Here is a 16,377-nt window from a genome sequence, read left to right on the forward strand (position 1 = left end):
GCTCTGTCCAATCACAAACAAGAAGTGTTCTCCCTAAGGCAGGGGTGCCCAACCTTTTTTGAACCGAGAGCTACTTTTAAAGTTGCCAGACTGCAGAGATCTACCAGTCCAAATAGAGAGGCGTAGCCATTACTGACAGCCTACTACCAGGTAAATACACACTTCTACTTGTATAAAACTGACCTTTGTACGATTAATACTTCATAAAATACTGCAGATCCTTTATCTTACCTCTTTCTAATCTACACACATACAAGTATTTAACTGAAGTTACACAACAGTGTTGTTGATACAGAGTTGGAGTTTATTCACACGTCACTACAGTGGGTAATGTTTTCAAGAAACATTGAACAGTGCTGCCACATATGATACAGGGATAAAAGAAAAGACTCTGAACCCTTTCTTTGACATTATATACACAAGTATAAATTAGGCTTACTAATAAGACAACTCAGATCTGAAGCTACAGGAATCTGCTGCAACAGTGCAATAAAAAAGACAAAATTAATAGAATCAAACCCTTTTTTTGTTGCATTTTAGTAGAGTATAAAAAGAAATGCCTTTTTAAAATAGGATGCAAGCAACACTAGTTTCTTAACCTGAATTGATGACTATAATACATTTAAGTTTGCATTCTTATACCATTTTGTACAATAATTATAATGAATAAGTTCAAACAAACTCAAACTTACAGCTGATTAATAACGGTATCTAACTTGAGTTTTTATCATATCAAAAACCTTTTTGAATGCTACTGTTATTTTTAGTGTCACCAAAAAGCGCGTCGCAGCCTCCATGAATGCTTCTTTCACAACTTCGCCGTCTTTGAAAGACTTCATGTGTTACGCAAGAACGTGACTGACACGATAAGATGCTATGCTAGCAGCCTTGCTCTTGTTGTTGGGCCGGGTGAAAATGGACTGCTGTGCATTTAGCTGTCCTTTCAGGCCCCTCCCCTTTTGGGAGCGTAGGGCAGAATTAGGAGGGAATTCCGTCTCGTAGCGTTTGTGCACTGTTTTGAAATGCCGCTCCTAAATTACCCTTCTTCGATAAAGCCACGCTCGCATTGCAGATGAGACAGATGGACTTTGAATTGGAATAGATACAAATATAATCATCCTCCCACTCGGAGTGAAAATTATATATGTTTTGCTTCTGCCATAATTGCGGTCTTGTGTGTGTGCGGACTGTCACTCCTGTTGACACGGACAACGTTAGCGAACTAGTGCACTGCCCACTAGCCACGCCCCGACACATGGGGTCACGCCGGCCAATCACAAAGCTTTGATGCGTTCAAGTGCATTATTCTGGCACAGGAAGATTATTTTATAGGACATTAACGATAAAACAGAATATTGTTGTTCTATTTTTAGACACATCTCGCGATCGACTGGGAATCTCCCCGTGATCGACCGGTCGATCGCGATCGACTGGTTGGGCAACCCTGCCCTAAGGAATACCCTTTCCGTCCAATGTGAAATGCTGTGGTGTTTTCTGAAATGCTGTAGTGTTTTGTGAAATGCTGCGGCGTTTTGTGAAATGCTGCGGCGTTTTGTGAAATGCTGTTGTGTTTTGTGAAATGCTGTTGTGTTTTGTGAAATGCTGTTGTGTTTGTGAAATGCTGCGGCGTTTTGTGAAATGCTGTTGTATTTTGTGAAATGCTGTTGTGTTTTCTGAAATGCTGTGGTGTCTTGCACTTCAGGGCCACCGTAGAACCAGCTCGAGTGCGCTAGAATTTGAAAGTACGCAGCCGAAACAAATCGGCCCCTTCCTTCAGACTTCCTTACAGAGCCCCTCCTCCAACACACGAACGCGCACATGACCAATGAGGGCACGAGATAAGTTTGTGCACAGATGGAAGGCTGACAGGCAGGTAGGCCATCCAGTTACTTTAGCCGGGCCGGCTCAGATGATTGGTCGTGCTTTTTACAGCGCCACGGCTTCCACAGATGACATTTTGTATGTATTTATTGTCAAAGCATTTCATGTATTCATTGCTATCTGGATGTTAAGAGCATTCCATGGAATATAACAAAAAGTGTTTCTGAAGTGAATTACCTCCCCCACCTTTAAAATACTACTACAACAAATGGCTTTAAATCTTGCTTTAACGTATCTGAAGGTTATTCCCAATGTAAAACGTCTGGCGGTGACATATTTCTCAATGATTCCTTCACAGCTTGAGGGAAGAGATATGATTTATCTTCCAAATAATAATGCTCCAAATAGGTGCAATTATTAACACATTTAAATAAGATTATATTACGGAGCCCTGGAGGGTTCATAGAGAGAAAAATAAATAAAACGTGGCCACGTTTTACTTTCTCGTGCGCACGCTTTAGTAACTCGTGCGCACGAGTTACTAAAGCGTGCGCACGAGTTACTAAAGCGTGCGCACAAGTTAATAAAGCGTGGCCTCGTTTTATTTAAATTGAGGGATTCCTGTCCGTAACTCACAGTATCTGCTGCCCACAGCTGTTTTATAGAAGGAAAACCTCCTTCACTTTATGAAATCTCTGCGGCACCAGTGGCCTGTACTACGAAGCAGGATTTGCTATTTACACTATTCATTCATGAAGTATGACGCTGCGCTGTCAGCACGCGTCTCCATGTTTGTGATTGGTCAAATGTTGCTAACCCCGTCCCTTTCACGTGAACGCGCTCTCAGCCGGACAGAGAAACCCTGGTTGATTTACTGAGTTGATAACCAGCTTCGTAGGACCGCTTATCGACATCGCGTTTGTTATGGTTAGTTAAGCCGGGTAAATCGAACATGTCCAGGGTCTGTTGAACTGGCTTCGTCGTACAGGGCACTGGAGGCAGTAACGTGTAACTCAGCAGAATCTGAGAAGAGCAGCACCAGCTGCAAAGAGCTGTGCCTTTTACTGTTTACTTCACTGCGTTTCCCTTCATTAGAACCGCTGAATAGAGATCGAGGCTGCTACGTTTAACCACACACACCTATACACACATCGAACTACCAGAGTATTCTCCCTCGTTTTATTAAGGAGATGTCCTGTCACCGGGGCGCATGATGTGTGTGTGTGTGCTCAGCTCCGCTCTGTGTGCGTGTTCGTGTGTATCCGACACCACCGGCATTTGTTTTCAAATTACCACGAACAGTACTTTAAACAAATCTGGTTCCCCATAGTTAAGTGTATTCCCAAGTGAAATAAATGTGTTTAATCTTAATCTCGATGTGCTATAGTCCTGCCGGAGTGCACCGGAACGAACGATACTATCATAAACAAATGCCCCCCCCCCCACACACAAAACGAGGCCATGGTTTATTAACTCGTGCGCACGCTTTAGTAACTCGTGCGCACGAGAAAGTAACTCGTGCGCACGAGAAAGTAACTCGTGCGCACAAGTTACTAAAGCGTGCGCACGAGAAAGTAAAACGTGGCCACGTTTTATTTATTTTTCTCTCTATGAACCCTCCAGGGCTCCTTATTAAATTCCCCTTCCAAAATGTTTTTTTCCTCATATTAATCATCTAATGACCCCCTAGATCTTATCTCTTTGATTCCTACTTTGGAAACTACTAGAACCTTTTAAAGTAGATGAAAACAGATCCACAGCTTTACTGTTTTTAAATCTGTAACAGGGCCACTTCTACCACAGCAAGAGTACTTTTACTTTGAACATTATCTGTCAACAATTGTGTAAGAATAAGATTTGAATGCAGGACTTTTACTTTTAACCAAGTGTTTTTGCAATCACGTGTTGGATCCTAATACCTAAGCCATAACTGACTCTACTTGGATATCACAAGGAAGTGTTTCTGTTAACGAAGCAAAGTAAGATTCCACTTATTAAGGTAAGGGAAACTTTGTTAGCTCCTTCAACAGTAAACAGTAATGTGGTGATTAAGCTATTCTGTGAAATCAAATCGGGAGAGAAATAACGTGATCTGCTCTTCGATCATGTTGTTGCACAGAGATCGTCTCTTTGATTGGTCCTTGTCTCACAGTCTGCATGGAAAGAGATGAGGCTTTGATGCAGAAACGTCAGAGTGCGTGAGAGAGAGCTGAGAAGAGATCAAGGAAACGGTGACACAGAGGATGGGCAGAGTGAGAGGTACAGTTACAGAAAACCCCAAAGAGAGTCACACCTTGAGGAAGTTAACAAAACCACAGGAGGAGAACAAAAGACGCTTAATATTGAAGGTAACATCTTTTACATTTCCACCTTATATTAAAGTCACAGCTTATTTCTGAATGTATAACTTTGTTGGTGCAACAAAAAAGTGCACTTTCTTAAAACACTGCTGCTTATTTTTGTATCATTTGACTCCTTTCTTTAGCATGTGCTTGCCTCTTTCAAATATGATAGTCTACTGATGTCTGCTTTAATTTGTTTATGACCTCCACTTGATATCTTCATTTCGACATGTTCTCCCCTCTCTCTACAGGATGGGACTCGTGCAATGTTTGGTGATCTTCTGGATGTTTTCTGCACAGCTGGTGCTCTCCTCTCCGCTGGTAACAAAGTCTTCAGTAAATCAACCCACATATCTGTAGAGTCACACAGGAAATAAAGCCTTGTTTTGCCTCTCACTTACTGTAAAGTGCTCACAAGTGCAACGACATGTATTACTTTGCTGGAGTTTAGAAGCGGTGTATCTTATTTAAAAAAAATTATTTAACCTTTATTTAACCAGATAAAAGCATTGAGATAGAATCTTATTTGCAATGCTGACCTGGCCAAGAAGGCAGCATCGTTACACATAACACAAATATATAAAATACAGAGAATATAACTAAGAAAACAAAAGACAAAAAAGCAGTCACTACATTGAGCACATTAGGACAGTAAGAAAGGTGCACTACTTATTACTGCAAGAGCAGCTGGTGGAAAGGACTTCAGACAACTTCAATTTAAAACATGCTATTGAGACAAGTGCCCTCAGTTTGAGGCGTGATTGAAGGTCATTCCAAGACCAAGGACCATAATGAAAAAGACTCCTTTTCCCAGCCTCAGCAGGAACCTGGTCTAATTGATTTCATGTGAATGTGTACACAGAACGATGTGAGCCGGTATTGCGAGCCTTCAGGAGGGAGAAGGTGTAACAAGTGTCCTGCAGGTAGGATGAAATCTGCTGTCAGCAACTTCTATTCGTCTCTTCGATCTGTCATTTAGATTTGACTCACTGTTTCTAACGATTTAATCAGCAATGGTTTGAACCTGGAAATTACGACGAAGCACAGATGCTGTATCGATTTGTTCCTGTTCCGGAAGTACTTACTCAAGTCTTACCTGCAGGAGCAACATGTCATTGTATAACAACTGCATTCGAAATCTTGCATGAGTAAAAGTACAGAAGTAATGCCATTTAATATACTTAAAGTACAAAAAGTACTTGTTAAGTGTAATGACCAATTTCAGAGTCATATGTCAAAGTACTGGATTATGATTATTGATGCATTCATGTATATGGAGCTAATTTGTACTACTAATAATAATAATATGGTTAATACTAATTTTTTGTCTTCTTAACTTGCTTGTAAAACCCTTTGAGCACCAGGAAAAGCGCTATATAAATGTAATGTGTTATTATTATTATTAGGCTATTACTATATAAATAACTTATATGGATATCTTTACTTTTAATTATGTGTTAAATAATTAGTTAATTTATGTTGCATAGCCTATAATCTGAATCTGTAAAGTATCAAGTCACTAAAGCTGTTAATTCAATAACTGTAGTGGAATAGAAAGTTGTGTAAAAAGTAAAATATGGGTCTACAGAATATAGTAGAGGTGAAATATAAAGTACAATGTACCTCCCACCTCTGATTTCTTCAACATGTCTCTGTTTGTCTCGATTAAAGTGACGCCCTCTCCCTGTGTGCGACCACATCCTTTATTATTCTGCGCTCGGGGCGAGAGACCTCATCCGGTTGTTGTCATTATTCTCTCTCTCTCTCTCTCTCAGGTGAGTACCAGAGGTCGTGTGCAGAGTGTGTGTCGTGTTCTGCAGGATTTTACACACTTGAGCTCAACTGTGAACAAAACTGCCACGCCTGCTCCAGAGACTGCAGCGCAGGTAAAGAAACACGAGTTATCTCCACCAACGATAGTGATGATGGTGCCAAGACGAGCTTTGAACTTTAATAATAAACAGTTACATTTACCCTTAAAGCAGGGGTTCTCAAAGTGCGGCCTGCGGGCCAATGGCGGCCATCGGAAATGTTTCTGGCGGCCCGCGATAGTTAATGTGACACGCTGAAATGCATGCGTTATATTTTAATCCTCCATGGTTGTATCTAGTAAGAATTAGAATGGAATTTAAGAATGGTAAAACTGTGCCCCCTGGGTTGTCATTCCTAAATTATGAATGACAGCTTGTGGAAAGTTTGCTAGAGTACTGGTTGCATGGTTACGGAGCCCCTAAAGGGACATGGAAAAAAAAAAAAAAAAGAGAGAGAGAAAAAAAATAAAGTAAGGAAAACGGATTTGTTTCTCGTGCGCACGAGAAACAAATCCGTTTTCCTTACTTTATTTTTTTTTTAGAAAGTTACCGATGCACCTAGGAGGAAGTGGAACACGAGACAACCCATTTCATTGCAGACTGTTATGTTTACGTGGGGAAATGACAGTGCATACATTATTTGAGATATATTTTGAAGTCAGACTTAATTTTATGGACATTTCGGCCAGGGGTGTAGAGCTATTGGTTTAAGCACCGGATTGGCAAAACACTGGCGAGTCTGTAAACCAGTCTGCTTTGATCTATGAATTAATGTCCGTGACTCTCAGAGTACCTGCTGCCCGCAGCTGTTTTATAGGGAAACACACACACACACACACACACACACACACACACACACACACACACACACACACACACACACACACAGAGCCAGTGGCGGACTGGCCATTGGGCCGGTACCAAAGTGGGCCGCCCGTCACTAGCCGTCTAAGTACGATATATATCTCAAATAATGTATGCACTGTCATTTCCCCACGTAAACATAACAGTCTGCAATGAAATGGTTGTCTCCTGTGCGCTTCACTTTCTCCTTGGCGCACCGGTAACTTTCTCAACAAAAAAAAGTGCGCACGAGTTAGTAAAAAAAAAGTCAGGATAACGAGTTAGTATCTCGAGAAACTAACTCGTTATCCTGACTTTTTTTTTTCTCTCTCTCTCTGTTTTTTTTTTTTTTTTTTTACATGTCCCTTTAGGGGCTCCGTACATGGCAACTAGGCATCTCGCGAGTTGCGGTAATTGGTTAGTACAATAAAGAAAGGATTTGTTTTGGAATTATTTTGTGTTCCGTTTTTTCTTGGGCGGCCCTCAATCCAATATTGGGTACCTAAATTGGCCCTCACTCATCAAAACGTTGAGAACCCCTGCCTTAAAGGAATGAGAACAGAACCGCATGAATATCAGTGATTAAAAAACCCTAAAATCACCTCCATTTCCCCACTCCCCTAGAGTCACATCTGAAGGTGGTTCAGAACTGCAGCCGCTCGTCCAACATGAGGTGTGTCTGTGAGGAAGGCTTCAGATGCTCTCACCTCGTCACTGAGTCAAGAAACTGCAGAGACTGTGAAAAGATACAGGAAACAACAACAGGTAAACAACAACAACCACATGTAAACAACAACAGGTAAAACACTGCAGACTTCTAAACCGTCATAACAGACTCTACCACCAGGGGGCGTCATGATAAACGAAATATACCGCACTGACTGTAAGAGAGAGAGAAATACTGTACTTTGTGACAGTGATAAAAAGCAGAGGTGGGAGAAGTACTTATATCTTTTGAGTAAAAGTAGAAGTACTCAGATATTGTACTTTAGTAAAAGTAGAAGTACTCAGATATTGTACTTGAGTAAAAGTAGAAGTACTCAGATCTTGTGCTTGAGTAAAAGTAGAAGTACTCAGATCTTGTACTTGAGTAAAAGTAGAAGTACCAGAGTGTAGGAATACTCTGTCACAGTAAAAGTCCTGCATTCAAAATGTTACTCAAGTAAAAGTGCAAAAGTATTCTCATCAAAATATAGTTAAAGTAGCGACAGTAAAAGTAGTCATTGTGCAGATTGGTCCATTTCAGAATAATATATATGATATGTTTTATAATGATTGATCATGAAAGTGTTCTCAAAGCTGGTAAAGGTGCAGCTAGTTTGAATGACTTTGTATACTGCAGGGTAGCTTGTGGATTTACTCCAGGTGGAACTAAAGTCTGATTTAAGAGCTGATTATATTTCACATCATTCATCCAAATCTGCAAAGTAACTAAAGGGATTAAATACATGTAGTGGAGTAGAAGTACACCATGTACCTCTGAATTGTAGTGGAGTAGAAGTACACAGTAGCATAACATGGAAATACTCAAGTAAAGTACAAGTACCTCAACGGTAAATCTACTTAGTTACTTCCCACCTCTGAAAATAAGTTATAGGAAGTCTCTCATATGAGCTCCCCTATAAGGGAGGTGAACAGTATAAGGAATACTCATATCATATATTTAGAAAAGTGATGCCACCGTGCAAAATACCCCATTATTACTAGTAGTTCTACTTTACGTATGCATGTATTAATATACTCAAACATATACTACTCATTTAATAAAAAACAAGGCATATAGAACCATGAACATGTTAAACAATGGTAAAAAGTTATAATAAAACAATGAATATTCACTAGAAGAATATGAGGTATAAAAATGCTGTCAAAATTATCGCGTTAGCGGCGGTAATTAATTTTTTGAATTAATTGCGTTAAAATATTTAACGCATTTAACGCATGTGCAGAATGGCGCGCCCCATACATCCCACCAGTGGCAGCGCTGGGGTAGGCTACACCCATACCAAGAAATCGCTTAGCCCCACCTTAGCCCCACCATGAAAAATGATGTTAAAGTAAGCAAAATAAAGTCCGCCAACTCGTGCCGAGTAAATTGCACAGACTGCAGTTAGTAAGATTGATTTCAGTAGCCACTTGTCTGGAAATACCGAAGACCAGTCACGTAGTGATCGTCTTCTCAATAGAACATACTTTTGCTGTAGTACAGGGGTGCACATAAATTATAACTGGTACGCAGGTTATGTGCGTAATCTGAAATGCGTACCGTCACTTGTGTCACAAAGCGCATTTGCGTACCGACGTACTTGTGAAGCTTTTCCAGAAGGCGGTTAGATCACCGGACGACAGAGTCGGTCTCCGTGTGCACAGACAGGGCTGCTGTTAACGTCGGTCTGTACAACGGAATTGTGCCAAAAACTACGCCAACCGGCTGCGGAGGGAGACTCCCCCCCTTCACTGGAGAACTGCGCTAAAACAGCTGATCACAAGTTCACACTCTGTGCTCACGAAGTACTCCACTAGCCCCTCCCCCGTCGACTTTCCTGAAGTACTCCCCCGTTGATAGAAATCAACACGTAATGAATTAAGACCCCACGGTTTGATGATTGATAGCTGTGTGGGCTGTCTTTTATTTTGACACACAGAAAAATGTTATAATAAACATAGATACTGGATATATCCGCCTTCTTTCATTTATCTTTCCATTCCCACAACAATATACATAAATAAATGGCATATTTTGGACATAGTTCGAATGGTGATTAATCATGATTAATTAATTTTTAAGCTGTGATTAATCTGATTACATTTTTTAATTGTTTGACAGCCATAATAAAAACATAAATAAAATGACACACAAAAAAGAAATGATATGATTATTACCCACTAACATAAACTGTGTTTGCTCCTGTCCGGACCTTTAAATTGCTCTCATGTCAATTATTCTCAATACCGTTGATAAGCAATTGTGCATGGTATGACAACTGTGAACTGTACTACTCCTAAATACCGTTAAAAATAAGAAATAAATGAAGAGTATGTTGGAAAATGATATGAAACGGTTCAAAAACGATTAAATATATGTGAAAAAAGCTTTGCAGTCAACCTGGGAACTAACACCTCTTCACAGGAACAGAAGCAACAGTACTCTGAAGATAATCATTTATGAAATGTATGTGTTACTTCCTTGTACTTCAGCCTTCATTGTTGTTTGACAGCAGAGAGATGACAGGAAATGAAGGAAGAGAGAGATATTTGAAAACATGCAACAAAGTTTATTTCTGCGGACAATGAACCATGAAGTTCACGGTCAGAGCGTTAACCCGTAAACAGTCTGTCCTCTTGAATCCGAAAGTAAAGCTGTGATGTTTTTCTGCTGCTTTTTCAGAACCAGATAAACAGACGACTTCCTCAGCTTCCCCGGGACGAAGCAGCTCTTGCACAAAACCCTGCACGTTACCCAAGTAAGTCATATATTTCCTTAGAGAGAGTTTTGGATTAAAACAACTTTGACACCTCTGACACCCCTTAATGTTACAACTGTACATACAAATAGAAAACAAACCAAAAGAAAGCCATAAGCCATACTTTCACATTCAACCCACGTTAAACAATTAAATGAAATTGCTAAATGTTTACCATATGTTCACTTTAATAACTACAATATAACAGATGGCCATCTTTCTTGTTAAATAACAGGTCTCTCAACATTCCCTAAACATGTGCTAAGTCTCTTATTACACTGAATGTTCCTCTTCATCACAGACGGTTGACACCACATAAATAGTAATAGCTGTTCTTATACTGCATAGTCTTTTCGACCCCTCAAAGCGCTTTACATACTATCAGTCATTCACCCATTCACACCTCATTCATGCAGAGCAGAACCACACCCTAAAAACAAATGCCTTGGCTCAACAAAGAAAATCAAGGCAACCGTTTGCATCGATGTTTATTGAGTTAAGACAACTTCTAATGAAATTGTCTTAAGGCAACAAAGTTATTTGAGTTAGGGGAGAAGGCTTTTCCTCTACAATCAGGTGTTTTTAATTACCACTTACTTAATAATTGGAGCATAAACACAAGTTTTTAAGTTGATTACTCAAAAGATTAAGTTGTTCCAACTTGTTTTACCACATGACTTAAATGTAATTTTAAGTTGTATGTACTTAATTACCCTCATTGTAAACACACGTTTTTAAGTTGACAACCATTTATAAATTAAACTGCTCCAAATATATTGTATTCAATAGTTTTTTTTCTTAGCTTTTTCATATTTTTGCCTTTAAAGAAAGAAAGAAATTGATTCCACAACAAAAATATTAGGCAATTCACTTTTTATTTTGAACTGCAGTTGTTTATTTCAACACATGATGTTTCAATCAGGAGAGAATTCATTTAGTTTGAACATGTATTGACACATGCCATATGATAAGGTGCATGAACACCTGAAATCACAGCTGACTGCAGGAGAGAGGAGAACCATTTTATAGTTTGGCTGCAGCACGTTGATTGGCTGCTGGAGAATGATGTGAAATGTAATAGGTTAAAGAGAACGCCTGTGATGAGCTGATTATATGCAGCTGCAGAGTGAACACACCCAGTCTTCCTGAAAGAACTTGCGCTGAGCTTCATTTAAATCTTGATTACAAAAGATAAATAACACACATTTAAATTGCCCCACAAATAATAAATAAACACATTAGCTATATTACCATGGGACATGGGCACACAGCAATTTGCCTATACAGTGCAACTACAAGGCTATCTACTGTATGTGAATGACAACAGATGACACTCACCTTAAAATGTCCTTTGTATATTTCTATTTGTCTTAACTGTGGGAACTTGTCCAGGCATGTTAAGTGGGAGTGGACTTGAAATCCTTAACTCAAGGTGCAGAACAATTAAGTTATCAAGCCAATTGCATTACTTACTACAACTTGAATTTAGTTTGAAGTCAATTAACGCAGAAATCAGAGTTCAAATGACACACAATATTAAGTTGATGTAATTACCAACATTATTACGTCAACACAACTTATAAATTAATGTTTGCAACTTAAAATGTTTATCTAAATCAATTAACTCACATTTTTATCTTGCAACCATGCATTTAATTAAGTGGAGGTGAAAGGTCGCCTGAATTCGTTTATAGAGTGCACTTGCTGTAGGGAAGCTACACGCACACACACTCACACACACACACACACACACACACACACACACACACACGCACACACACTCTCACACACACACACACACACACACACACACACACACACACACACACACGCACACACACTCTCACACACACACACACACGCACACACACACACACACACACACACACACACACACTCACACACACACTCACACACACACACACACACACACACACACACACACACACACACACACACACTTGCATGCACTCACACATACTCACACACACACTCACACACACACACACACACTCTCACACACACACACTCACACACACACACACACACACACACACACACACACACACACACTCACACACCGGGAGCACCAAGTTACCCAAGGATACAGGTACATCTCCATACATTTTAATATTGTGGAAAAGTTGATTTCAGTATTTCTATTTAAAAAAAGTTGAAACTCATATAGCCTACGATATAGATTCATTTCACACAAAGATAATTATTATTATTATTATTATTATTAAGTGTTTATTGGTTTTAATCTTGATGATTACAGCTTACAGCTGATATTAAATACTGTAAGACCAATACAAAAAGGATTTTAAATACAGAAATGTCGGCCTTCTGAAAAGTGTGTTCATGTTTCTGCTCCTTTTGCACAAATTACTGCAATAATGGCCTTCAGCTCGTCTGCACTGTTGGGTCTTGTGTCTCTCATCTTCCTCTTGACAATACCCCATAGTTTAACTTTTTTAAATAGAATTACTGAAATGAATACACTTTTCCAAAATATTCTAATGTATTGAGATATACCTGTACATCGACATGTTGACTGCACGGGCTGGGATCGAGCCTCCAACCTTCTGACTTTAAAGATGACAGCATTGCCTCGCAGCCACAGTCCCCCTACATCTAGATCACTTTAGTCCTCTCAAAGTCACAGAGTATTACATGAAGTGTATTTGAGCATTTGTTATGAACCTTACAGATATCGCAGTCAGTTCTTGCTCTTAAGGTCACATTTTTAAGATGTTAAACACTTCACCTTTTTCTCACACAGCTGCCGCCCGACGCCAGAACCACCAGCAGGACATGACCCACACATAGGTGAGAGTGAAGAGAAGATTATTTAGAGACTGTTTTCAATGTATTTCTAATGTTGTGAGGCACAATGTTTGATCTATGTTCTAACCACATGTTTCAAACTCAAGGCCCGGGGGCCAAATCAGGCCCTTGGTGGATTTAATTTCGGCCCGCAGGATAATTTCTAATTCCTATTAGATCTGGACCACCGGTATATTGCACACACACCTTCACTCCATCCTGAGAGTCTCCTCAGCTCAGAGCCTGAGCCCAAACATTGATGACCTTGCACCCAAGATGAGATGCCAAGTATCTGAACTAGCATCACAGAGCAGCACACTGAGTTTAATGGATGTTTCCTTCTGCACTTTCTTTCTTGAGACAACAGGGCATGTTTGGTTTTTCTTTGAGGGAAATAGTTTTTTTGAAGCTGTTGTTGGCCTGTGGAAAAATGTACTGATAAGAAATGACTCTGCAGATAGAGCCATAAGAAATGACTCTGCAGATAGAGCCATAAGAAATGACTCTGCAGATAGAGCCATAAGAAATGACTCTGCAGATAGAGCCATAAGAAATGAATGCAACTGATTATTTAATGTTGTTTTTATAGGCAATAATTTAAGCTTTGTTAGTTCCAGGTTTAATATGTGCAATAAGTTCATTTCAATACGTTTTGCAATAAACATTGAACCAGTCCGGCCCTCGACTAGTAGGCCTACCCATTTTTTTATTTTGGCCCACTGTGTATTTGAGTTTGACCCCTAAAGCATGTCTGTAGTGATGGAAATGTTGGTCGGACAGCAGTGGTTTAAAGTAACTAAGTAGATTTACTCAAGTACTTAAGTAACATTTTGAGATACTTGTACTTTACTTGAGTATTTCCATATTCTGCTACTTTGTACTTCTACTCGACATAAATTCAGTCTACTCCACTACATGTATTTAATACCTTTAGTTACTTTGCAGATGTGGATGAATGATGTGAATTATAATCAAGTGTTGAATCAGACTTTAGTTCCACCTGGAGTAAATCCACAAGCTACCCTGCAGTATACAAAGCCATTCAAACTAGCTGCACCTTCACCAGCTCTGAGAACACTTTCATGATCAATCATTATAAAACATATCATATATATTATTCTGAAATGGACTTTAACTCTTGTTTTGATTTATCTCAGGCGGGAAGAGCGTTCGGCTGGAGGCCATCTTGTGTCCGGTGGCTCTGGGATGTTTGGCCCTTTTGATCCTGTTCTTCTTTCGCTCAAACCGAGATGACAACGCAGAGGAATCGTGTTTCAAGCGAGGTAAGATGGTGTGTGTGTACTGGACATCCTGGACAAGCTCAGTTGCTCATTAACCAATCAAACCCTTAACTTTATGATGACATCACCTCTGGGGAAACAATAAAAGCTGTTTTCTGGAAGCAACGGATTCCATGTAACGGGAATATGTAATAATTAGGATACAATAAAAAGATAGTAGATGTAGTAATCAGGTTACATTACTTTTATCTTTTAATACTAACATTAGGTTACATTTTGTACAGGTAGTCATTCATTATTAACAGTATACATTTTTAAAGTAACCCCCCAATCCTGTTGAAAGCCTTTAAAGAGGTCCTATTATGCTTTTCTAGGGTTCCTCTTTCCTGCAGTGTGTTGCATAGGTTTTTGTGCATGTCAATGGTCTGTAAAGACTTAAATCTAAAGGCCGAAACACCTCAAGACTCCTTTTTTTTATTTCTGTAACATAATGACATCACTGTGAAACACATGTTTCTATTCGCTGCCGCTCCAACACATTGTGCGTGATAGGCTAAGGGGCGGGACATCTCTAAGCGGTTGACCAATCACAACAGAGCCGGCCAGCTAACCAATCAGAGCAGACTGGGCTCTGGTTTCAGACAGAGGAGAAAAATAAAGAGCTTTTTGAACATTAAAGCATGGAGACATGTCCCAGGAGAGACACTACATACATGGTGAACATTTGCAAATTGAATGTTCAAAAAGTGCTTTATGTTTCTCATTATGCCTGTGAGAAACATAATGAGCCTTTGGAAACCATTGTTATACCTCAAAAACAATACAACAGTCTTTGTCATCTTTAAGAAACAACTGATTAGAAATGTGTCATTGGCTTCTTCATGTGTGAAAAACGGACTTTGTATTCATGTGTTTTCTATTGTTTTCCAGCTATTGCAAAGTTATGCAGTGAGGTAAGTTTCCACGTTTCATTCGTGCATGTTTCTACATAAATCGCATCCCTTCTGGTTTGCCTGCCTCACACTGACAGACATGTTTTTCTTCAGGGAGGAGGAGATGCTTCTCACAAGCCGCAGGAATCGACTCACCCGCCCCCCAGAGACTCATTCAGTGCCAAGCAGCCGCCGGCCGGCCTCTCTGCAGCCAGTCAGGGTACTGATGAGTGAAACCAAAACATCCATGGGAAATACATTACTCACTTTGTGGAGTCATTAAGAAAATAAAACCATTTTTTTCCGTTTTATGTATATTTTCATGGCTCTTTTGTATAAGTTATATTGATAAGCATTTTTTTGCGGGTGGAGGGGGGAGTGTAGTGAGTGTACTGTGGTACTGTGATCTTACAATATAAATGAAATGGCATCGATTACTGTACACTATAATGAAATAAAAAATAAAAATGAAACAAGCGAAAAATGCAGCTGCGTTCCTGTTATGAATGTGTGTTCTTTAAACTACTTCGGGTAAATAACAACGTCCACTCTTTGTTTGTTTTTTCTTTAGTTCCAGTCCACGTCTATAATCCAGGGACGGTTATCTTCAGCCTCCTCAATCAGTTTACAGGACAAGTCGGTCCAACGATGGTCCAATGTGGGAAGACGGCCGAGAGAGTGACCAGCGAAGAGGAGGAAGAGGAGAGAGGCTGTCCTGTGTTTCACCCCACATCCTCTCCCAGCATCCACCTCTCTGAGGAGGAGAGGAGCGGAGAGGCTGACAGCATTTTCTTTCCCTCCCAGGAGCAAGGAAAGGAATGCCATGTGTCCAAAGAGGAGTCGCTATAATGCGTCCTAAATATCCCAGACGATTTACGTTGGTGGTTTACGACCGCTGGCATCCAGACTTTTTTTAGTAACTACAGAACAGATGAATGTGGAGCCTTTGGCAAACTGTGAAGGGATCCCAGTGCCATGCAGCAGAGACTTTGTTATCTGGGAAGAAATGCGGTCCAAGCACACCAGACACTTGAACTTTGGGAAGAACAGCTGGAGGGGATCTCCTGTGTAAGTTATCATGTAAATACTCTTCGCTC

At 39.9% G+C, this 16,377-nt stretch overlaps 1 protein-coding gene across 3 annotated transcripts; it reads left to right on the forward strand.

Annotated features, from left to right (window-relative positions):
• The first annotated feature begins 74 nt into the window (after positions 1 to 74).
• On the forward strand, positions 75 to 16,166 carry si:dkey-260g12.1. Of its 3 annotated transcripts, none has more exons than XM_034218934.1 (12): positions 75 to 150; positions 3,974 to 4,169; positions 4,415 to 4,484; positions 5,026 to 5,086; positions 5,939 to 6,049; positions 7,442 to 7,582; positions 10,206 to 10,281; positions 13,064 to 13,110; positions 14,265 to 14,390; positions 15,279 to 15,301; positions 15,395 to 15,500; positions 15,852 to 16,166. In XM_034218934.1, exons 3-12 carry the CDS (start codon positions 4,416 to 4,418, stop codon positions 16,127 to 16,129), a joined length of 1,038 nt encoding a protein of 345 aa, XP_034074825.1. In that variant the 5' UTR covers positions 75 to 150; positions 3,974 to 4,169; position 4,415; the 3' UTR covers positions 16,130 to 16,166. The 3 variants fall into 3 exon arrangements, with proteins under 3 accessions (XP_034074825.1, XP_034074826.1, XP_034074824.1); XM_034218935.1 differs by lacking the exon at positions 75 to 150 and adding an exon at positions 3,476 to 3,820; XM_034218933.1 differs by lacking the exon at positions 75 to 150 and having other exon boundaries at positions 3,476 to 4,169.
• Positions 16,167 to 16,377: the final 211 nt, after the last annotated feature.

This window comes from Gymnodraco acuticeps, unplaced genomic scaffold (genome assembly GCF_902827175.1).
Source record: "Gymnodraco acuticeps unplaced genomic scaffold, fGymAcu1.1, whole genome shotgun sequence".
NCBI lineage: Eukaryota > Metazoa > Chordata > Actinopteri > Perciformes > Bathydraconidae > Gymnodraco > Gymnodraco acuticeps.